This window comes from Oncorhynchus mykiss, chromosome 17 (assembly GCF_057628025.1).
Source record: "Oncorhynchus mykiss isolate SJ-2025 chromosome 17, ASM5762802v1, whole genome shotgun sequence".
NCBI lineage: Eukaryota > Metazoa > Chordata > Actinopteri > Salmoniformes > Salmonidae > Oncorhynchus > Oncorhynchus mykiss.
The window spans coordinates 55,974,036-55,999,623 of NC_143038.1; the positions used below are offsets into that span (position 1 = coordinate 55,974,036).

Consider the following 25,588-nt stretch of genomic DNA (forward strand, 5'->3'; position numbering starts at 1 on the left):
GTCTGGCACTGCAGGATTTGAGTCCCTGGCGGCGTAGTGTGTTACTGATGGTAGGCTTTGTAACTTTGGTCCCAGCTCTCTGCAGGTCATTCACTAGGTCCCCCCGTGTGGTTCTGGGATTTTTGCTCACCGTTCTTGTGATCATTTTGACCCCACCGGGTGAGATCTTGCGTGGAGCCCCAGATCGAGGGAGATTATCAGTGGTCTTGTATGTCTTCCATTTCCTAATAATTGCTCCCACAGTTGATTTCTTCAAACCAAGCTGCTTACCTATTGCAGATTCAGTCTTCCCAGCCTGGTGCAGGTCTACAATTTTGTTTCTGGTGTCCTTTGACTGCTCTTTGGTCTTGGCCATAGTGGAGTTTGGAGTGTGACTGTTTGAGGTTGTGGACAGGTGTCTTTTATACTGATAACAAGTTTAAACAGGTGCCATTAATACAGGTAACGAGTGGAGGACAGAGGAGCCTCTTAAAGAAGAGTCTGTGAGAGCCAGAAATCTTACTTGTTTGTAGGTGACCAAATACTTATTTTCCACCATAATTTGCAAATAAATTAATTAAAAATCCTACAATGTGATTTTCTGGATTTTCTTTTCTCATTTTGTCTGTCATAGTTGAAGTGTACCTATGATGAAAATTACAGGCCTCTCATCTTTTTAAGTGGGAGAACTTGCACAATTGGTGGCTGACTAAATACTTTTTTGCCCAACTGTATGTGCATGAAAGCAATAAAAAGTGTCTGATAAGGCATCAGGATAGATAATAGGGAGAGTTAAAAAAAATAAAAAAAATAGAGTAGCTGCAGAAAATGGTGAATGTGTTTCAAGTGATTTCCTATTTTTTTTTTTTTTTTTTTTTACCATTTTCTACATTGTAGAAACATATGGAATCATGTAGTAAGCAAAAATGTTATATTTTAGATTCTTCAAAGCAGCTACCCGTTGCCTTGATGACAGCTTTGCACACTCTTGGCATTCTCTCAACCAGCTTTTATGAGGAAGTCACCTGGAATGCATTTCAATTCACAGGTGTGCCTTGTTAAGTTAACATGTGGGATTTCTTTCCTTAATGTGTTTGAGCCAATCAGTTGTGTTGTGACAAGGTAGGGTTGCTATACAGAAGATAGCCCTATTTGGTAAAAGACCAAGTCTATATTATAGTAAGAACAGCTCAAATAAGCAAAGGGAAACGACAGTCCATCATTACTGTAAGACATTAAGGTCCGTCAATACGGAACATTTTAAGAACTTTGAAAGTTTTTGCGACTGCACTTGAATAAACTATCAAGCGCTATTTTGAAACTGGCTCTCATGAGGACCGCCATAGGAAAGGAAGACCCAGAGTTACCTCTGCTGCAGAAGATAAGTTCATTAGCGTTACCAGCCTCAGAAGTTGCAGCCCACATACACAAACTCTGTGAAAAATGTAACAGACACACTTTAACCAACTGTTCAGAGGAGACTGTGAATCAAGCCTTCATGGTTGAATTGCTGCAAAGAAACCACAACTAAAGGACATCAATAAGAAGAAGAGACTTGCTTGGGCCTAGAAAAAAATAGCAGTGGACATTAGACTGGTGCCTTTATGGTAGAGTGGCCACTCTTCCGTAAAAGTCCCATGACAGCCCACTTGGAGTTTGCCAAAAGGCACCTAAAGAACTCTGACCATGAGAAACAAGATTCTCTGGTCTGATGAAACCAAGATTGAACTTTTTGTCCTGAATGCCAAGTGTCATGTCTGGAGAAAACCTGGCACCATCCCTACGATGAAGCATGGTGGGGGCACCATTATTCTGTGGGGATGTTTTTCAGGGACTGGGAGTCGCGTCAGGATCAAGGCAAAGATGAACGGAGCAAAGTACAGAGAGATCCTTGAATAAAACCTGCTCCAGAGCGCACAGGACCTCAGACTGGGGCGACGGTTCACCTTCCAACAGGACAGCGACCCTAAGCACACAGCCAAGACAAAGCAGGAGTGGCTTCGGGACAAGTCTCAATGTCCTTGAGTGTGGCCCAGCCGGAGCCCGGAATTGAACCCAGTCGAACGTCTCTGGAGAGACCTGAAAATAGCTGTGCAGCAACACTCCCCATCCAACATGACAGACCTTGAGAGGATCTGCAGAGAATAATGGGAGAAACTCCCCAAATACAGGTGTGCCAAGCTTGTAGCATCATACCCAAGAAGAATCTATGCTGTAAACCCTGCCAAAGATGCTTCAACTAAGTACTGAGTAAAGGGTCCGAAAACTTATGTAAATGTGATATTTCAGTTATGTAATTATAAAAAATATCAAACATTTCTAAAAACCTGTTTTTGCTTTGTCATCAAATCAAACCTGATTTGCCACATGCGCCGAATACAACAAGTGTAGACCTTACTGTGAAATGCTTACTTACAGGCCCTTAACCAACAGTGCAGTTCAAGAAGAATAAAATATTTACAAAGTAGGCAAAAATAGAAAGTAACACAATAAGAATAACAATAACGAGGCTATATACAGGGGGTACCGAGTCAGTGTGCAGGGGTACAGGCTAGTTGAGGTACTATGTACATGTAGGTGGGGGCGAACTGACTATGCATAGGTAACAAACAAACAGCGAGTAGCAGCAGTGTACAAGGGCGGGGGGGTCTCAATGTAAATTGTCCAGTGGCGATTTTTATGAATTGTTCAGCAGTCTAATGGCTTGGGTGTAGAAGCTGTTGAGGAGCCTTTTGATCCTAGACTTGGCACTCCGGACACCGCTTGCTGTGCGGTAGCAGAGGAAACAGTCTATAACTGGAGTCTCTGACAATTTTATTGGCTTTTCTCTGACACCGCCTATTATATAGGTCCTGGATGGCAGGAAGCTTGGCCCCAGTGATGTACTGGGCTGTTCACGCTACCCTCTGTAGCGCCTTACGGTCAGATGCCGAGCAGTTGCCATACCAGGCGGTGATGCAACCGGTCAGGATGCTCTCGATGGTGCATCTGTAGAACCTTTTGAGGATCTGGGGACCCATGCCAAATATATTCAGTCTCCTGAGGGGGAAAAGGTTTTGTCATGCCCTCTTCACGACTGTCTTGGTATGTTTGGACCATGATAGTTCGTTGGTGATGTGGACACCAACGAACTTGAAACTCTCGACCCGCTCCACTACAGCCCCATAGATGTTAATGGGGGCCTGTTTGGCCCGCCCTTTCCTGTAGTCCACCATCAGCTCCTTTTGTCTTGCTCACATTGAGGGAGAGGTTGTTGTCCTGGCATCACCCTGCCAGTTCTGAGTTCCTCCCTATAGGCCGTCTCATCGTTGTCGGTGATCGTCAGCAAACTTAATGATGGTGTTGGAGTAGTGTTTGGCCACGCAGTCGTAGGTGAACAGGGAATACAGGAGGGGACTAAGTACACACCCCTGAGGGACCCAGTGTTAAGGATCAGCATGGCAGACGTATTGTTACCTACTCTCAACACCTCTTACCATAAGTCTTTGCTAGGTAAAGCGCCGCCTTACCTCAGCTCACTGGTCACCATAGCAACATCCACTCATAGCACACACTCCAGCAGGTATATTTCACTGGTTATCCCCAAAGCCAACACCTACTTTGGCCTCCTTTCCTTCCAGTTTTCTGCTGCCACAATGAATAGAACGAATTGCAACAATCACTGAAGTTGGAGACTTATATCTCACTCACTGACTTAAAACGTCAGATATCAGAGCAGCTTACCGATCGCTGCAGCTGTATAGCCCATCCAACCAACTACCTACATCATCCAATATTTGTTTTGGTTTTTTCTGCTCTTTTGCACACCAGTATTTCTACTTGCACATCCTCATCTGCACATATATCACTCCAGTGTTAATTGCTGAATTGTAATTACTTCGCCACTATGGCCTATTTATTGCCTTACCTCCTTACTCCATTTGTAAACACTGTATACAGATTTTTCTATTGTGTTATTAACTGTATGTATGTTTATTCCATGTGTAATTCTGTGTTTTGTCGCACTGCTTTGCTGTATTTTGGCCAGGTCGCAGTTGTAAATGAGAACTTGTTCTCAACTGGCCTACCTGGTGGGGAAAAAAATAAATAAAAATGGGACACAATAGGACTGGAAGGGTAACTCTACACATGCATTGGATGCCTAAGGAGGCTGAGCGGTGTGTCAATATTGGCTGTGGGCTGGTCTGGTGGCTGCTCTGCTTTGTATCCGGGTGTGAGGAGACAGTTATGACAGTTGCTCAGTGAAGATTCCCCCATGCAAAACTGATCCACAGGGAAGCACAACAAACACCTACTCTCTATGGATCTGCTGGAGGAAAACAGTACAGCTTGTGCATGTGATGTATAAGGAGAGATTGGCTTAATTCATTTGAATATTTTTCTATAAAATGATTTAGCTGAGACTAAAGACTAACACTCCATAGCATAGCTAATCTGGCAAACTCTATTTAGAGTTCTCTTTTGGTAGAGCAACTGACTGTGATGTCTCTGTTCTCTGGTGGGATAAAGATGGTTGAGGTGGGTCAGAATATACTCTTATATACTCAGAATATACTCTTGCCATTTCTGTGCTTGTCTGACCAAAAAGCTTAATCTGTAAACCATAATGTACTATTGCAATAGTGGGAAGTTGCTGTGCAGACACGATTACGAAACACACACATACCTTGTTTAGATACTAATGCTTTGTTGTCTGCTCTGTTGTGGTGTAAGCTACATGGCAGGCTTGTATTATTTATTCATTTTGAGCACACCTGCTTCCAGGTGTGGCTCTCAGCGCGTCACACACACACAGCGAGAGTGGGTGGGAGAGAAACAGGGGTACTTGGGCTGAATCTACAACACTCTCCCATACTCCATTATTTATCCTAGCAGTTATATAGGTGATGAGTTTGGTTTTTCACACATTCTGCTACTTAGTGACACTCTCTAAACATATTTTCTCTGTCACACACACCCAGGATGACAGCAGTTTAGCAGCACCCAATGTTGTCGTCTTGCATCATTTAGCCTCTCGCTCTCTCTATCCTACCCACCCTGTACTGTGTAGTGGAGTCAGTCACTCTCAGACACCTCTATTATCTGCCTGCTAGTCTGGCCACTGCACTGTGCTGTCTGCAGTTTGTGGTAATCAAGCAACAAGCTCTGTCTCACTGCAGAATTAGATGTTTCTCCAAACAGCAAATTTCAAAGTGTTTCTGACACCCTGGGTTGACTCCTGCTCAGTATCTTTCCATTGCGCCAAATGTCGAATTTAGAAGGTTAAGGGTTGAGTTTTTGGATAGGGTTAAAACATTAAAGGGTAGGAAGCATGCGTTTTTTAACAACACAGTGTTCAAAGACTTAGTTGTAGTCACATTCTGGTTACCTATGACTACAAACATACACTGAATAAAAATATAAACGCAACATGAGCTGAAATAAAAGATCCCAGAATTGTTCCATATGCACTAAAATATTATTTATTTCAAATGTTGTGCGCAAATTTATTTACATCCCTGTTAGTGAGCATTTTATCCTTTGTCAAGATAATCCATCCACCTGACAGGTGTGGCATATCAAGTAGCTGATTATAAACAGCATGATCATTACACAACTGCACCTTGTGCTGGTGACAAATAATGTGTAGTTTTGTCACACAACACATTGCCACAGATGTCTCAAGTTGAAGGCGCATGCAATTGGCATTCTGACTGCAGAAAAATAAGAATGTGTTCTTAACTGACATGCCTAGTTAAATAAAGATTAAATAATGGTGTAAATAATAATAATCAGCCTAATCGGTGTCCAAAAATATCGATTTACGATTGTTATGAAAACTTGAAATCGGCCCTAATTAATCGGCCATTCCTATTCATCGGTCGACCTCTAGTTGAGACAGGGAGGGAGGAAAAGGAAGGCTCAGCTATTGTTCAGGAAACAACCTCCGTCATTCCCAAAGTTATGGGTATGATGATAAAGGGATATGCTCTCTTTTGTGTACATTTGTAGAAAACATGTTTATTAATTTCTTTTGAGTCTAACAAATATGATCAAATCATACTTGATACTTTCTTGCCTTATCGTGGTTTTTTAATTTATGCATTTAAACATTTTTTTTTACCCCTTTTTCTCCCCAATTTCATGGTGTCCAATTGTTGTAGTAGCTACTATCTTGTCTCATCGCTACAACTCCCGTACAGGAGTGACGAAGGTTGAAAGTCATGCGTCCTCCGATACACAACCCAACCTAGCCGCACTGCTTCTTAACACAGCGCGCATCCAACCCGGAAGCCAGCCGCACCAATGTGCACCTGGCAACCTTGGTTAGCGCGCACTGCGCCCGGCCCGCCACAGGAGTCACTGGTGCGCGATGAGACAAGGACATCCCTACCGACCAAGCCCTCCCTAACCCGGACGATGCTAGGCCCATGGACCTCCCGGTTGCGGCCGGTTACGACAGAGCCTGGGCGTGAACCCAGAGTCTCTGATGGCACAGCTGGCGCTGCAGTACAGCACCCTTAACCACTGCGCCACCCGGAAGGCCCTCTTTCTTGCCTTATTTGAGGTCTGGGAAAAATCTAAGAAATGTTGATTCATGGCAATGTTTTTGGTATTTTATTAGGATCCCCATTACCTGTTGTAAAAACAGCAGCTACTATTCCTGGGGTCCACACAAAACATGAAACACAGAATATTAATAGACACCCGCTCAAGGACAGGACTACATAAATTAAACAAAAATTACAAAACGCACATGTAGCCTACAATGCAAGCACACAAAATATCTAGGTCAAATAAGGGAGAGGTGTTGTGCCGTGAGGTGTTGCTCTCTGTTTTTTATTTAATTTTTTTTACTAGGTTTGCTGTTCAATTGAGCAATATGAGATGGAATGGAGTTCCATGCAATAATGTCTCTATATCAAATTTTATTGGTCACATACAGTGCCTTGCGAAAGTATTCGGCCCCCTTGAACTTTGCGACCTTTTGCCACATTTCAGGCTTCAAACATAAAGATATAAAACTGTATTTTTTTGTGAAGAATCAACAACAAGTGTGACACAATCATGAAGTGGAACGACATTTATTGGATATTTCAAACTTTTTTAACAAATCAAAAACGGAAAAATTGGGCGTGCAAAATTATTCAGCCCCCTTAAGTTAATACTTTGTAGCGCCACCTTTTGCTGCGATTACAACTGTAAGTCGCTTGGGGTATGTCTCTATCAGTTTTGCACATCGGGAGACTGACATTTTTTCCCATTCCTCCTTGCAAAACAGCTCGAGCTCAGTGAAGTTGGATGGAGAGCATTTGTGAACAGCAGTTTTCAGTTCTTTCCACAGATTCTAGATTGGATTCAGGTCTGGACTTTGACTTGGCCATTCTAACACCTGGATATGTTTATTTTTGAACCATTCCATTGTAGATGTTGCTTTATGTTTTGGATCATTGTCTTGTTGGAAGACAAATCTCCGTCCCAGTCTCAGGTCTTTTGCAGACTCCATCAGATTTTCTTCCAGAATGGTCCTGTATTTGGCTCCATCCATCTTCCCATCAATTTTAACCATCTTCCCTGTCCCTGCTGAAGACAATCAGGCCCAAACCATGATGCTGCCACCACCATGTTTGACAGTGGGGATGGTGTGTTCAGCTGTGTTGCTTTTACGCCAAACATAACATTTTGCATTGTTGCCAAAAAGTTCAATTTTGGTTTCATCTGACCAGAGCACCTTCTTCCACATGTTTGGTGTGTCTCCCAGGTGGCTTGTGGCAAACTTTAAATTACACTTTTTATGGATATCTTTAAGAAATGGCTTTCTTCTTGCCACTCTTCCATAAAGGCCAGATTTGTGCAATATACAACTGATTGTTGTCCTATGGACAGAGTCTCCCACCTCAGCTGTAGATCTCTGCAGTTCATCCAGAGTGATCATGGGCCTCTTGGCTGCATCTCTGATCAGTCTTCTCCTTGTATGAGCTGAAAGTTTAGAGGGACGGCCAGGTCTTGGTAGATTTGCAGTGGTCTGATACTCCTTCCATTTCAATAGTATCGCTTGCACAGTGCTCCTTGGGAAAGCTTTTTGTATCCAAATCCGGCTTTAAACTTCTTCACAACAGTATCTCGGACCTGCCTGGTGTGTTCCTTGTTCTTCATGATGCTCTCTGCGCTTTTAACGGACCTCTGAGACTATCACAGTGGAGGTGCATTTATACGGAGACTTGATTACACACAGGTGGATTGTATTTATCATCATTAGTCATTTAGGTCAACATCGGATCATTCAGAGATCCTCACTGAACTTCTGGAGAGAGTTTGCTGCACTGAAAGTAAAGGGGCTGAATAATTTTGCACGCCCAATTTTTCCGTTTATGATTTGTTAAAAAAGTTTGAAATATCCAATAAATGTCGTTCCACTTCATGATTGTGTCACACTTGTTGTTGATTCTTCACAAAAAAAGACAGTTTTATATCTTTATGTTTGAAGCCTGAAATGTGGCAAAAGGTCGCAAAGTTCAAGGGGGCCGAATACTTTCGCAAGGCACTGTACATATGGTCAGCAGATGTTTATTACGAGTGTAGCAAAATTCTTGTGCTTCTAGCTCTATCTAACAAGTAATATCTAACAATTCAACAACAACTACCTTATACACACAACTCTAAGTAAAGGAATGGAATAAAAATATATACATATATGGATGAGCAATGTCAGTGGCATAGGCCAAGATGCAATAGATCATATAGAATACAGTATAGACATTATTAAAGTGGCCAAAGTCTCCATGTGAGCAGCAGGCTCTAATGTGCTAGTGATGGCTATTTAACAGTCTGAAGCTGTTTTTCAGTCTCTCATCCCAGCGCTGATGCACCTGTACTGACCTCGCCTTCTGGATGGTAGCGGGGGGAATATGTCCGTAAATCCACCAGCCAGCTGGTCTGCGCATGCTCTGAGGACACGGCTATCTGGGCCGGCAGCATTGTGAGGGTTAACGTGTTAAATGTCTTACCCACGTTGGCCACAGAGAAGGAGAGCCCATAGTCCTTGGTAGATGGCTGCATCGGTGGCACTGTATTGTCCTCAAAGTGGGCAAAGAAGGTGTTTATTTCATCTGGATGCAAGACGTCCGTATTCTGCGATATAGCTTGTTTTCCTATTGTAGTATGTGATTGTCTGTAGACCCTGCCACATATAGTTGAAGTTAATGCACAACATACAGTTGAATTTGTAAGTTTACATACTTCGGTTGCAGTCATTAAAACTCGTTTTTCAACCACTCCACAAATGTCTTGTTAACAAACTATAGTTTTGGCAAATCTACTTTTCGGCTAGTCATTTTTACAAAAATTGTTTACAGACAGATTATTTCACTTATCACTGTATCACAATTCCAGTGGGTCAAAAGTTTACATACACTAAGTTGACTGTGCCTTTTTAACAGTTGGGAAAATTCCTGAAAATGATGTCATGGCTTTAGAAGCTTCTGATAGGCTAATTGACATAGGTTGAGTCAATTGGAGGTGTAACTGTGGATGTATTTCAAGGCCTACCTTCAAACGCAGTGCCTCTTTGCTTGACATCATGGGAAAATCAAAATAAATCAGCCAAGACCTCAGAAAAACATGTAGACCTCCACAAGTCTGGTTCATCCGTGGGAGCAATTTCCAAATGCCTGAAGGTACCTCGTTCATCTGTACAAACAATAGTACGCAAGTATAAACACCATGGGACCACGCAGTCGTCATACCGCTCAGGAAGGACATGCGCTCTGTCTCCTAGAGATGAACGTACTTTGGTGCAAAAAGTGCAAATCAATCCCAGAACAACAGCAAAGGACCTTGTGAAAATGTGTATAAAACTATCTATATCCACAGTAAAACGAGTCCTATATCGATATAACCTGTAAGGCCATTCTGCAAGGAAGAAGCCACTGCTCCAAAACCACCATTAAAAAAGCCATTGTACTTTTTTGTAGAAATGTTCTCTGGTCTGAGGAAACAAAAAAACTGTTTGGCCATAATGACCTACATTATGTTTAGAGGGAAAAGGGAGAGGCTTGCAAGACGAAGAACACCATACCAACCGTGAAGCACGGGGGTGGCCACATCATGTTGTGGGGGTGCTTTGCTGCAGGAGGGACTGGTGCACTTCACAAAATAGATGGCATCTTGAGGTAGGAAAATTATGTGGATATATTGAAGCAACATCTCAAGACATCAGTCAGGAAGTTAAAGCTTGTTCGCAAATGGGGTCTTCCAAATGGACAATGACCCCAAGCATACTTCCAAAGTTGTGGCAAAATGGCTTAAGGACAACAAAGTCAAGGTATTGGAGTGGCCATCACCTCAACCCTATAGAAAATGTGTGGGCAGAACTGAAAAAGCGTGTGCGGGCAAGAAGGCCTACAAACATGACTCACACCAGCTCTGTCAGGAGGAATGGGCCACAATTCCCCCAACTTATTGTGGGAAGCTTGTGGAAGCGTGCCTGAAACATTTCACCCAAGTTAAACAATTTAAGGGCAATGCTACCAAATACTAATTGAGTGTATGTAAACTTCTGACCCACTGGGAATATAATGAAAGAAATTAAAGCTGAAATAAATCATTCTCTGTACTGTTATTCTGACATTTCACATTCTTAAAATGATGTGGTGATCCTAAGACAGGGATTTTTTTCTAGGATTAGATGTCAGGAGTTGTGATACTGAGTTTAAATGTATTTGGCTAAGGTGTATGTAAATTTCTGACTTCAACTGTACATTTTGTGTCTGAGCTGTTGAATTGCACTCCACTTTGGCTCTATACTGACATTTTGCTTGATTAATTGCCATGTGGGGGGAATGACTACTCATGTCGCCTTGTCATAGTTAAATGCGGTGGTACGCCCTTTCAGTTTTGCGTGAATGCTGCCATCCACGGTTTCTGGTTAGAGTAGGTTTTAATAGTCACAGTGGGTACACCATATCCTATACACTTCCTTATAAACTCACTCACAGAATCAGCGTTAATGTCAATATTTTTCTCCAAGGCTACCCGGAACATATCCCAGTCCGTGTGATCAAAGCAATCTTGAAGAGTGGATTTCGATTGGTCAGACCAGCGTTGAATAGTCCTTAGCACGGGTACTTCCTTTTTGAGTTTCTGCCTATAGGAATGAAGGAGCAAAATATAGTCATGGTCAGATTTGCCAAAAGGAGGGCAGAGGAGGGCCTTGCATGCATCCCTGAATTTAGGGTAACAATGGTCCAGCTCATGTGCTACAGTCGATATGCTGATAGTATTTAAGTAGCCTTTTTCTCAAATTTGCTTTATTAACATCCCCAGCGACCAATAAATGCAGCCTCAGGATATATGTTTTCCAGTTTGCATAAAGTCCAGTGACGTTCCTTAAGGGCCGTTGTAGTATCGGCTTGAGGAGGGATGTACACAGCTGTGACAATAACGGAAGAGAATTCTCTTGGGAGATAGTACGGTCGGCATTTGATTGTGAGGAATTTATAGGTCAGGTGAACAAAAAGAGTTGAGTTCCTGCATGTTATTACAATTACACCGTGAGTCGTTAATCATGAAACATACACCCCCGCCCTTTTTCTTCCCGGAAAGATGTTTATTCCTGTTGGCGCGATGCACTGAGAATCCAGGTGGCTGTACCGACTCCGACAGCATATCCCCAGAGAGCCATGTTTCAGTGAAACAGAGTATGTTACAATCCCTGATGTCTCTCTGGAAAGCAACCCTGCACTGATTTCGTCATCTTTGTTATCTAGGGACTGGACATTAGCGAGTAATATACTCGGAAGCGGTGGGTGTTGTGCGCGCCTCCGAAGTCTGATTAGAAGACTGCTCCGACTCGCTCTTCTCCGGCGGTGTTGTTTTGAGTCGGCCTCTGGAAATCAGTTAAAATGCCCTGGGTGATGCGGACAAAGGGTCCGCTTCGGGAAAGTCGTATTCCTGGTTGTAGTGCTGGTAAGTTGACGCCGCTCTGATAACGAATAGTTCTTCCCGGCTGTATGTAATAACACTTAAGGTTTTCTGGGCTAACAATGTAAGAAATTATACATTAAAATAAAAATGAAATACTGTAAAGTTTCCTAAGGACAAGAAGTGAGGTAGCCCTGTCTGTCGGTGCCATTTTATGTACCATAATACTGTACACTTTCTTGAATTTGTTCTGGATTTGGCAACTGAAAAGCACCATGGTACCCTACGTTGGTACCCTAAGTTGACTATGCAAACAATTTGGGATTGTGAACACAATGTTTCTTATTAAAAGAAGTGATGCAGTTAGTCTCTCAACTCTTAACCAAGAGAGAATGGCTTGCATAGTATTTATATTGATTACAATGAAGAGCAAGACATGCCGCTCTGTTCTGGGCAAGCTGCAGCTTACCTAGGTTTTTCCTTGCAGCACTCGGCCACACGACTGGACAGTAATCAAGATACGACTAAACAATAGCCTGCACGACTTACTGTTTTGAGTGTGGTGTCAAAAAAGCAGAGCATCTCTTTATTACGGACAACCCTCTCCCCATCTTTACAACCATTGTATCTATATGTTTTGACCATGACATTTTACAATCTAAGTTGATGCCAAGTCATTTTGTCCCCTCAACTTGTTCAATAGCCACACCATTCATTACCAGATTCAGCTGAGGTCTAGAACCTACACTGTATTTGTAACAAATACAGTGCTCTTAGTTTTAGAGATGTTCAGGACACATTCCAAAACAGACGCAACTCTTTGTTAAGTGTTTCAGTGACTTCATTAGCTGTAGTTGCTGATGAGTATATGGTTGAACCAAATAAAAATGTTCAGCTAAAACGGTCAGAAGTAGTCAAATCTAGTGGAAAGCTTTTGTGGATGGTCAGATTCATTCACAGAGAATTTACAGGTATATTTATGCCAGCTCTACTTGTGTGTAAGGCGGTATGGTTATCTTGTACAAGCAGCTGCCATACAGTTTAACCATATTAACAGATAAAGAGATGACGCATTAACAGACAAACAGTAGTAAATTACACTCTGTGACGCCATTTTTTTCCGCATTCCAAATTGCCATTGCAGTTCTCACAATGAGCAATAACTTCAGTAGAAACCTTCTTTGAGTTGACACACACACACACACACACACGCCATGTTATTAGCTGTATCTGTAATCTAGTCCAGGCTGCCACAGGCGATGCTTGTTCAGGTTCATTATTGTCCTGTGGAGGTTGTTTGCTTAGCTCTAATTGCTAGGGCTGAGCCTGGCCCTGGTTTATAGGCCCTCCTTGTTCTCTGGCTGGATACATTTCTCTCGCTCTCTTCTGTCTTTCACATCTCAAGTTACAGTCACTCTGGCCCTCTGGGTTTAGGAAAGGCGAACTTGTTCAAAAGCACAGAGCCTTTTACACTCAGTGACACAATGCTGTTTGGACTGAAGTGAGCTTGGCTTGGGTTTTGATCACACATTTATCGTGCTAGAGGAATCCCACTGCCTGGAAAATGGTTTGTGTAAGATTGATTCTCAATATTGTGCACCAACCGGGTTTACATAATATTTCCGTGTTGAGTGTGCGTTCGTTTGTGATGGAACCTGTGCACATACTGTACACACTCACTGTGAACCCAGACCGATTCAGACGGATCTATATTCTCTGGTTGAACAGCAGTGGCAGTCGGTGCCGTTTTAAGAAGAGGGAGGGCCTTTTTAAAAAAAAAAAAAAATTTAATGACCATGGCCTTATTTCTATTACAGTATATTGGATGACTCTCATTAATATTCACCCAGTTCAATGTACCAGCGATAGGTTTAGGCTACTACATGATACAAAAAAATATCTTATACACGTCATGAGGTTGCTACAACCTAGCCTATGAATCAAAGTTTACAACAGGTGCACACAGGTGAAGAGACAAATTTGAGGTGACAGTGACATTCAATACCGCCTTGCACACTCTTGCCTGCGTCTAGCTGATATAGGGTGTAATCATTAGTCCAACAGTTGCAAACAAGTTTCTATTGGACAAATTCAGGTATGTTTATCCCCGTTTTGTTCCGTTTGACAAACATTTTTTAACAGAATCAGTGGAATGAATACATCCCTGATCATGCGTAAACAGAGTTCATTCTCATAACAGCCACGTTGTATTCCTTCTCTTCCCTTCGCTTGTGGACTTCAATGCACAACACATCAGCTGTGTGTTACCAGGCGCAAATTAATTTTCTGATCCTTTGATTGGGTGGACAACATGTCAGTTCATGCTGCAAGAGCTCTGAAAGCTGGAGGACGTCCTCCGGAAGTTCACATAATTACTGTGTCTGTGTAAGGGGGTGAGAACCATGAGCCTCCTAGATTTTTTTTATTTATTGAAGTCAATGTACCCAGAGGAGGACTGACGCTAGCTGGCCTCCGGCTACACCGTGGTGCTACCCTACAGTGCTGTTGAGGCTACTGTGGACATTCTTTGCAAAATAGTGTGTGTTAACAAGTTATTTGGTGACATGATTATATTTAGTATAGTTTTATCTAAAACGATAACTTGTTAAGTGTTTTACAAGTAACGTTTTTATGAAATTCACTGAGGAGGATGGTCCTCCCTTTCCTCTGGGGAGCCTCCCCTGTTGAACAGAGAGATCACACCAAGGCACTTTGATTAATGGACAGACAGACACAGACCCTGAGCTATCCCAGCAGCAGACGATGTACAGTATGTGTGAGCGGGATGGTGTTTGGTAGGCATTTTCATCTTTTCTATATCTCTGTCTACAGTAACAAAGACCATATGGTCAAAGCTGTTTGGTTCCACCCATTTGTCCAAAAACAGATTGCTGTATGTGTTGTGGGAATGGGTCATTTTCAGAGATGCTTCCTGGTTTTCCTCTCGGACCAATCCCAGCACTGCATCCACAGGGCATGACTAGAAAACCTGGAACACCTGTCCAAACCCATCATCCCGACAACCATCTCCCATAGCATCCAATTAGAATATGTGTAATAACAATCGAAAAACAAGGGTCAATATTTGTTTGGAGTAATTAAAATAGTCTTTCTGCCCACCTCACTTTTCACTTGTATCCATGTAATAAAAACAGAAATGTAGTTTCTGGTCTAGCGTGTTTTTAAAGAAGCTTTGGAACAGCCTATACCTCTCGTGAGAGTATTCTATACAGTAATATTATATCAGGCTTTATGGCCAAAGCACTTTGTGGTATCGGTGAGGAAATCTTCTCTTGTCTATCTGCCCTCTGGTCCCTATCATCAGAACCAATTGTTAAATGCCCTCGGCTGTTCACCTTATCAACCCTTTAAAGATCATCTGAAGTTCTCATGGACCTCCTTTTGTCTAAATCTCCTCCACTCTTAAAGGGAAATGTCACTCTTTTTCAACATGAAATTCATCATCTCCAGCCACCAACCCAACATCAACGTATGTTTTGTAATCCAAAAGATGTTTCCGATGACATCATCCAGAGACACTGATGACATAATCAGGTGTGCATCATGTGATTTTAACCGATTGTGAGCAGGCAAAGGTTACTTTACTAACCTTTGGAATGAATACTATGTAGGTAGCAACCAAGAGTCTGTAACGATGCTGAATTACAGGGAACCTCCTCATGATGACATGATGCAAACACACTGTCATTGTCATTGTCCCTTTCCCATAGAAAGAAGGGCATGGCAACTCATAATAGTGATAATGTAGCCAAAACGAAGCTCTCGGCCTAAACCTGCCTGCCCTGTTTGGGCAGGACCCTGTGGTTAGTGCTAAGGCCACTCCCTCCCTCTCTAATGATGTCTCTCTGCTGCATGCCTACCTCTCTACACATGTATATCCCTTATCTAAAGATATCTTTATGAAGATGTAGCCAGAGGGGTTTGGTGGTATCCAGATTTTAATGTCGTTGCTGTACCATACCGGCGTATACAGTATTACTGGAAGTGCACAAAAGTGGTGCCATTTAATTCCAAACTGTTTTTGTTGCTATGGTGGGGGGAAAAAGTGCTAACAAATTACTAGCGAAGTCCCATAGCAGACCCTAGCTAAATGCTAATTTCAAGGGCAGACAACCCAGCTCATAAAGTTATACTACTATTTTAAAAGGCTACTCACAGCTTGCTGCACGCACAAAACACATTTAGGCAGCAGGGATCCTGAACCAGGAGGGGATCGTTTGTCTCTGCTGTAACCAAGAAGCTTGCTCTTGCAAGCTAGCTACTTTCATGTTGCTAGCAAATGAACAAACCAAATGCATATTTCTCACATCTTAGATGGTAAAACTGCTATAAACTATAAATTAATTATCACAAAAGGGTCCCCGAGCCAACCCCAAAAGTTTGGGAACCCCTGGTGTAGCGCACCTCCCCCCAAAAATGACGGTATTTTCAGGCCAGTTGGTACATACTAGCAACATGAATAACCATCAAACCAGACAGGTATATTCAGGGCATATAGCACAACCCAAGGCAAGGACAAATCGCCTTAAATCTAAAGTTTTATATAGAGCCATAGCTGACGAACTCTTTACCAATCCAAATTTCTCAGGAAAAAGGTAAATCTACCTTAAAGAAAAAAAATCAAAGAACATCTAATGTGAAAGACCATATGACTGGACAGGAAGTAGAAAACATCTAATGTGAAAGACCATATGACTGGACAGGAAGTAGAAAACATCTAATGTGAAAGACCATATGACTGGACAGCAAATAGAAAGTATCAACTGAATGTTAAATGTGTTTCCTGTCAGGTATTTTAATTGTCTGTATTGTCTACTTGTCAAATGTTTGTAAAGTCTTCATTTGTAATTGTAATGTCTTATTACAGTTTTTAACGTTTTTTTTCTTTACAATCGCGTACACACTAAAGGTGGTACTTGAGGCACACTCAGCAAAACCATTAACTCGTGTACCTAATCTTCAGAACAAGTCTGCAAAACTGCAAGCACATTATCTGCTTTACACTCAGTTTGTAATTGTAAAACACACTTTGTGCAGAACACTAATCACAGTTCTCTACATTAAACATTCAAAACTAACAGGTCTAACAGGTCTTGTTTTTCGTTTGGAAAACACTGCCATTCAAAACGCCACACTCCTTTACCGATTACCTACACCCAGTGCTCACTTGTGAAAACACTTATAGCTAGGTGTCTTCACATAGAAATCAGAGCTTGAGCACTATAAATAGGCTTCCGGTTGGCTTTATTGGTTTGGAGAACAATGGAGGCCAATTTTGGAGAGAGATTTAGAGGAGAAGGAGAGAGAGAGGGACGAGGACCAGGAGGAGGCCTGTGGTGACATAGACAAGGGGCCGTGCCAGGGCTGGATACGCCACTCCAGACGCTACTTCCCTCACTGTTCAGCCAGAGAGAACATCGCTTGGGATGTCGATGAGGTGCTGTGGCCAGACCCAAATAGGAGATAGGATGCACCCTAATTGTTTTTTTTCTCTTTATAGTAGCAATCCTATTTGTTTGTCTGTTACTGTTCATCCTGGAATCTGGATGAAAATACAATGTTCTGAGAAAGAAATGCATTACATTTTTCCCCCCTTGCATTTCTGTTTATAGTGTAAATATATACGGAATATGCTTAAATACTGTATATATTTGTGTACATGTGAGTGCTATGACAAACTGCCGTGGACTCCACTGAACATGCAAAAGACACAATAGTAGTGTTTTACATTTGTCACATTGTGTGTAGTTGGCGTGTATAAGAGCTAATCATTTGAAGGTTTGTATGTAGAGTTTTGAGAAGAGTTAAAATAGTTTTGAATGAAGTGTTTGGTTTTGCAAGGGGTGGGTGTGTGTGTGTTTTGGGGTTTTGTGGGTAGAGTCTAGAGAAAAGGAGCCATAGTTTCAGAAATCATGTGTAAGCAATTGTCAAAAACTGTAATTGGGGTTGGACCCCGGGAAGATCAGCTAACGTTATGGCGTTCGCTAATGGGGATCCTAATAAAAAGGAAATCAAATTCTTGAGTATTTCAAAAATACCCAGTATACCGCATAAACGGTATACCGCCAAAGCCAGACATAATCGTGGCTATGTCTCTGCTCATGCTGCTGTTTATATCATTTGTTTTTAGAATGAACTGAAGGAGCAGTAGAATGAGATTGTGAAAGAGACCAAGAAGTGGTCACATGGGAACTAATCACTTCTTTCAGTCAGTTCTATTCACTGGAAGATTCACTTGTCTTCAGGAGTCCTATATACTTGGTGGAGAATATTGAGATGACCTCAGATGTACTGTATGACTAATCGTCCTTTATCTCACACTAGTCTGGTTCCAAGAAATGTTCCTCCTTCAACCATGTCCTCTGAAGAGTTAATATACCCTACATAGGGATTTACTGTATATAGTTACATATAACTAGACCATAACTAGACATTCCAGTAAACATCCCACCTAAGTATTCATTACACTAAGTATCACTTCCTTGAAGGTCACAACTGTTTAATTTGCATATTCCTTGGTGATATATATGGTGACATTTGACTGGAAATGTATGTCACCCAGCTCTAGTTGTTTCCCGTCTTGTTCCAGCAACTACTCCTTCCTCATTGGTGTACTTTCAGCGTTCCTTGTGTCTGCATGTTACTGTGTGTCATCCATAAAGACATACCACATGTAGCTACTATATTATTAACACAAACCTAAAATGTGACATTCCAGTTGAGTAGCTATGCTTTCTCTGGCCCTTTAATTCCAGCACACAAGCGGAATATTTACATGAGAGCCTAATCTAAATAGCGCAACTGTGGACTTCAACACACAGAAACCTATTCTATCAGTGGTCTGTCCAAGCGCATGTCTCTGACTCCCCACTCGAGGTCCATAGTCTGCATGTGACATCTACAAATGACATCTAGCCTGCCTATAGTATGCTGCCCCTCCATCTCCCTCTTTCCCTTCTCTTCTCCTATTTTCTCTGCCCACTCTCTCCCCAGATGCATTTGCAAATGCTCCACACGGCTGTCTTTTACAGCACTGTTATGTGTATATGGCTGCCTGTCTACAATAGAGCGCAAATTAAATTGCTATGTGTATGCTAGTATTTTACAGTGTTTTGCAATGTATTACTGTGAGCTGTTTGACCGCTGGCACTGAGTCTATAGTTGATTTTCGACTGGTTGCCAGGTTGATTCCAAAGTCTACTTCCTGAAGCTGTGTGCGTGCGAAGGAAGACTGGGGGGGGTTTCACTCAACTGTTTTACCCCTCTTGACTTCAAGCTGCTCAAACTACTGTCCTTCAGACACAGAGAAACCAGATCCAAGCCAGAAAGTGTGGACATGTTAATCGATTTAGAACTAAACCAGCTCAGACAGTAACCCTACATAGAATGGTATTGGAGGAAAACCAGTCTACAAACATGGACCAGTTCATTTTAATGTAGCCTAATGAAACCAGAACAAGTTGTGACTGAAGTCACATCTACCAGTCGTTCGTGAGCTGAAAGCCACAAGGTGTTCTAGACTACCTAGCTAACCCAGGTAATGACATGAAATCATGTGACAATGAGCATGAAAACAAAGCAGTGTCCGTTGATTTAACTTTTTACACCCAAGGGCACAAAACCAATATGGCAATACATTGGCAGTGCATACATACACTGCTTGCTGAGGAGTTAAAGGATAATATCATATCCTTTGCTAATATCACATGTACACAGAGTACTACACTGTTGTAACACTATAGAGCTTTGATATGAACAGCCACAGGACTGCCAAGTGGCTTGAGTCATGAGATGTATCCTTAGTTGGGTTACAAGGGAGTAGTACTTCTCTGAAAATACTGTTTGTTAATCCACATGATTATGCTCACAAAGACTCAAAAGAGGAAAGTGGGGTAGCTATGACACAAAGCTCATAAGAAAACCACTGTGTGGAAAATCTTGAAGGAATTCTGTGGGATTTCATGGCTGCTTGGGGGATTATGATGTAGGCTAATTCTGCCTCCCTCTTTGGCATGCTAACTCATACCATTTGTAGCTCTGCTCCTCAAATGTTTTGTTCTGAATTAGCCTTTCTGATATAAGAAGGTAGTTCCCCACTCACTGTCCATTAGTCCTGGATTCCACAAAATCTAGTGGAAGAACAAGAGGTGTCATAATCCCCAAAACTACATGAAATTCTTTAAAAAGCAACTGAAGAGTAACGGCTGTCACATTTTGAAATTGTTGGGAGCAGTAAGCTGAGTGAGCAGTCTTACTGGACTTACCAGTTCACATTAATTCAGCCAAAGTTATGCATCCTTTGAAGGTGTGCAGCCTGTCATATGAAAACAAGGCATGTCTCCCCCCCGTTGGGCCAATCGAGATTACTATAGCTCCCGTCTTGAGCCAATCATTGTAATGTTGTAAATGCCGGATCTCCATGGCAAGACTCATCGTTCACCCAAGTTTTGTCAAATTCTGACCAGCAGGTAGCCTCGGTTAGAGCGTTGGGCCAGTAACTGAAATGTTGCTGGTTTCAATACTAGAGCTGACAAAATGAAAATAATCTGTTGCTGTGCCCTTGGACAAGGCAAATTGCTCCAGGGGCGCTGTACAATGGTGACCCCTGACCATGACCCCACTCCCTGCGGTTGTCTCAGGGCGAGTTGGGATATGCAAAAAAAACACTTGTGTGTAACAGGACAAATATAAGCACCCCCAAACTATTGTAATTCTAAAATTGGGCCAGTGCTGTCTGAGATATCGCATGTGACTAACCTACTAATGGTCGGAAACAGATCCACAGTCCCCTCCCTGATTTTATCGCAGGGCACAATTAGTAGTTAGTGTAGCTTTGGGGGCATATGAGCAACATTGTCAGGCCTTTTGTGGTTCGTAACAACGTCAAGGTCACAAAAAGCGTGCCATGGTCCTCTGCTGCATATCCAGTCAGCTGTGCTAACACTCAGTTCTGAGAGCTCACAGACCTCATCACGGTGTTGTTTCCTCTCCTCTATGATGCTCCTGGTCTCTCCTCCGGTAGGGGTTCTATATCACTAGATCAGCAAAACCCACCTCAACCTTTTTGGATCAGATATGGAAGGCTCTTGCAGGAGTAGGGATGTGTTTGGCCTCATTACCCAGGGAAGGACCCCTAGGACTGCATCTCAATGGTCTGATCCGTGTCTGTCTATATCAGCCAGAAAATCAAACGCATGTGAAGGAGCAGGGTGGATGGACACTATTAGTGGAGGGGAAGGAAATGCCAGCGCACCAGATTTAGAACACTCCCTCTCAGGGAATTAATATGTCATGTGAATCTGATCCCATTGATTTCTGTCTGATTCTCTCCTTTTTTTCTCGCTGGCTTGTATTGCTCTCTCTCTCACACAGTTTGCGGAACAGGAGAGGGATTTTCTTCGGAGTCTTTCACAACACTCTCTCTTCCCTCTGTGATGTTTTAATGAAGGGCTTTATTTCAGCATTAGCACGGCGCGTGACAGTGGGTAGCTTCCACTTCCTCTGTATTTCCTGTCTCTTTGGCAATCGCTGCCCACAGCTGTGTCTACTTCTTGTTTTCAGGATATGTGTTGTGTAAGAGTGTGCTGTGTGAACTTATGTCTGTATTTCATAATTATAATCCTGACTGTGTCTGTCTATGTTTTACAGGAGGCTGCTGGATGAGTGGTCACCATGTCTCCCTTCTTACGCATAGCCTTTAATGCGTTTGATGTGGGCGTCTTGCCACCCCTGACTGACGCTCCCTTCTGTGCAATTAAGATGAAGGAGTCCCTCAGCACTGGTCAGTAGCATTACCCATTGGGTACTACTCAGTGGTGGAGAAAAAGTACCCAATTGTCATACTTGAGTAAAAGTAAAGATACCTTAATAGAAAATGACTAAAGTAAATGTGAAAGCCACCAACTAAAGTACTACTTGAGTAAAAGTCTAAAGGTATTTGGTTTTAAATATACTCAAGTATCAAAAGTAAATGTTATTGCTAAAATATACTTAAGTATTAGAAATAAAAGTAAATTATTTCAAATTCCTTATATTAAGCAAACCAAAAGATACCATGTTCTTGTTTTTCTACATTTACGGATAGCCAGGGGCACACTCCAACACTCAGACATCATTTACAAACAAAGCATGTGTGTTTAGTGAGTCCGCCAGATCAGAGTCAGTAGGGATGACCAGTGATGTTCTCTTGAAAAGTGTGTGAATTTGACAATTTTCCTGTCCTGCTAAGCATAAAAATACCTTTGGGTGTCAGGGAAAATGTAAGGAAGTAAAAGTATATTTACATTATTTTCTTTGGGAATGTAGTGAAGTTAAAGTTGTCAAAAATATAAATAGTTTAGTACAGATACCCCAAAAACAATGTCTCACACACACACACACACACACACTCTTTTCTCTCTCCCTCCCTTTCACACATATACAAACACACTTTGTCATGCACATGTGTAAGCTGTGGTGGTGTAACCTTTCTCTCTCTCTCTCCAGATCGGGGGAAGACCCTAGTCCAGAGGAAACCCACGATGTACCCTGCCTGGAAGTCCACTTTCGATGCCCACATCTACGAGGGCCGTGTCCTCCAAGTGGTTCTGATGAAGACCGCAGAGGAGCCATTGGCCGAGGCCACGGTGGGCGTGTCCGTACTGGCTGAGCGCTGTAAAAAGGGCAACGGCTGTGCTGAATTCTGGGTAGACCTGCAGCCTTCTGGGAAGGTTCAGATGGTCGTCCAGTTCTTTGTGGAGGACACAGACACAGCAGGTAGTAAGCCAAACAAACAGGCTCTCAATCTAGCATTTAATGTAAATCTATGTCGCTCTCTGCACTCTCCAGCACTCAAACACACTGGCTACAGAGCGTAAACAGTGGCCTCCAGGCTGCCAGGCCAGCTTGTCACATGGCGCTCAGCCTAGCAGCCATACAGGCCCTGGAAGGAGGATTGTGTGTATCTAGGAGCTGGCATAGGACCCAGACCCAGGGGGAATCTGTATGTTAGAGTGTCCCAGTCAGGCTTTATCTGCTCTGGGTCGGCCCATTGGTAGGAGAGGGGGTAGGCTGGAGCAGCATACCCCCCTCTCTCTGCAGCTTTCCTGAAAAGCATGTGTCCAGTGTTGGCAGGTGGGAGCATCTCCTCTCTAAACATACACACCAGTCAAAGGAATGAGATGGCAAGGAGGAAATGTGTTAGTCTCCCATTTTCTCATTAGTCTCCTGTCTTTTACTCCATCTTCCCAGCTGTGGCCTGCTCCCTCACCCTCTTTTGTGTCTTCTCACAGTCCTCATTTCACTTTTATTTTCTTTGTTTACTTCTCTCACGCCTCTCTTTGTTTTCTTTCCATGACCTTTGACCGAGTCCCCTTGGCTTGTGTCAAATATGGTGAATAAATAAGATTGTTTACTCAGGCCATTCACTAATGACAAAAATTGTCATGGTTCCTGTCTGTGTAAGTGGGCTTTCCCTCTCTTGAGGGAAATTTGCAAGGGGGCTCCCATGAACATACAATACATAATATCAATACAATACATACAACAAGATTATTCAAAACAAACACCTTTCACGTATCACCTCCCTTAAACTCCATCTAAACTTTCCCACATGAACTGATGGTTTCTCCATAATATCTAGCATGCTCAATTGAAAGAGGGAACAGCTGGATCTGGTGTACTTAGTGTCCTCGCCCCTTCCTGAAAAATGAGTTAGTGCGATGTATCGCTCTGGGACACCCCCTCTGTGGGCCGGGGACAAGTAGATCAGAGTGGCCCTCCCCGATCAGCAAATGATTTGGGAGCAGAGTTTCTCGCTTTTCTTTTCTGTCTCTGGTTTGCATCAGCTACAGCCACATTTTGCAGAAGGCCATTCTCACTGTTTACTCTGAAAGTAAAACAATTGTGACCTGACCTCATTCTTTAGATGACTTTTCCTTAATCTTCCTCAATTTGATGAGTTGATGTTTAAAGAGATTCTCCAGTACTTTTGCATAATTCCAGTAGTTCTGAAAGTAGCTCTCACGAGCCAAAAGTGTCCCCTGAAAATGTAATATTTTATGTCACATATGTGCACCTAAAGTCATTGCGCTCTCTCTCACTCTGCTGTGTGTGCATCTTGCTAGCTGTCACTCAAATGGTGAGGGGCTGAAGTTCTTTGGCTAGAACTCTAATAGCTAGGGGGAGAGACCTGAAAATAGCTGTGCAGCAAAGCTCCCCATTCCAGACAGAGCTTTGAGAGGATCTGCAGGGAAGAATGGAAGAAACTCCCGAATTACAGGTGTCCCAAGCTTGTAGTGTCATACCCAAGAAGACTTGAGGCTGTAATCATTGCCACAGGTGCTTCAACAAAGTACCGAGTAAATGGTCTGAATAATTATGTAAATGTGATATTTACTCCTTTTTTATACATTTGCAAACATTTCTAAAAACCTGTTTTTACTTTGTCATAATGGGGTATTGTGTGTAGATTGATGGGGGGAAGAAACAATTTAATACATTTTAGACTATGCTGTAATATTTTCCGAATGCACTTTATGAACTACACGTTGACACATCCAGCCCAAAGCAGGAGGATAACAAATACTTAGTAGTCGCCAAAGTTCCAGAGCATGTCTTTAATAAGCAATCATCTCTAATGCTGAGATATCTGTATAGACGGGCAATAATTTATGTGGTTTTAGAATATAACAATGTAGATACAGGGCACTTGATTATGTTTTGCAGTAGTGTAAAGTACTTAAGTAGTTTTTTTGTGTATTTGTATTTTACTTCACTGCATTCCTGTAATAATGTACTTTTTACTCCATATATTTTCTCTGACACAAAATGTACTCGTTACATTTTGAATGTTTAGCAGGACAGGAAAATGGTCCAATTCACACACTTATCAAGAGAACATCCCTGGTCATCCCTACTGCTTCTGATCTGGCACTAACTAAATACACATGCTTTGTTTGTAAATTATGTTGGAGTGTGCCATTTTTTGAGTCATTTTCTATTGTTATAAACTCTTAATTTTCACCAAGGTACCATTTTTAGCTCACAATGTAACACACTATCTAATAATATCACCCACAGCAGACACAATGGTATATGATTGAGTACATCAAATAATGAATTGTAATATTGTTATGTGTCCCGAGCAGTGTTTAAGTCGAACGTGAAGGGGCGTGAAGAGGAGGATGGGGCGATGACACTGACCCGAAGGAGAGGAGCCATGAAACAGGCCAAGGTCCATTTCATCAAGAACCATGAGTTCACAGCCACTTTCTTCGGACAGCCCACCTTCTGCTCTGTCTGCCGGGAGTTTGTCTGGTGAGAGACGCAGACCACCCCATCCAAACACCACCGTGACCATGACAAAGACCGTTGAGCTTTCAACCTGTTTTACAAGTGTGTCGTTTTGCTACACAACGGTATTATGCCTTGGCTTAGCAGTTAACCACAGTACAGAGACAGTCGACTGATTACCCCAAAACCAGCCCCCCATGGGGTCTCTGAGTAGACCAATTAACAGCTCTAATTGATCCATAACTGGAGCAGTCTGTCCAACAATAACAGTAAGACTGGCTGGCAGCGCCTGTTCTGTGAGCTGTGTGAGTCGCTGTCTGAGACGCTGTCTGGGGAAAACCCACAGGGTGTTGCTGCAATGTTCCAACAATGTCAGCACAATTACCAGTGCAGGGCTGCCCCCTTCCTGCCAGAG

At 42.5% G+C, this 25,588-nt stretch overlaps 1 protein-coding gene across 1 annotated transcript in view; it reads left to right on the forward strand.

Annotated features, from left to right (window-relative positions):
- The window catches only part of LOC110494510 (protein kinase C delta type), a 38,553-nt gene that overhangs the window by 3,159 nt on the left and 9,806 nt on the right, over positions 1-25,588 (forward strand). The window contains exons 2-4 of the mRNA XM_021569639.3: positions 21,550-21,682; positions 22,387-22,656; positions 25,029-25,197. Of these exons, the coding sequence (XP_021425314.1) occupies positions 21,574-21,682; positions 22,387-22,656; positions 25,029-25,197 (548 nt within the window). The 5' untranslated portion in view covers positions 21,550-21,573. The remainder of the gene's footprint in view (positions 1-21,549; positions 21,683-22,386; positions 22,657-25,028; positions 25,198-25,588) is intronic.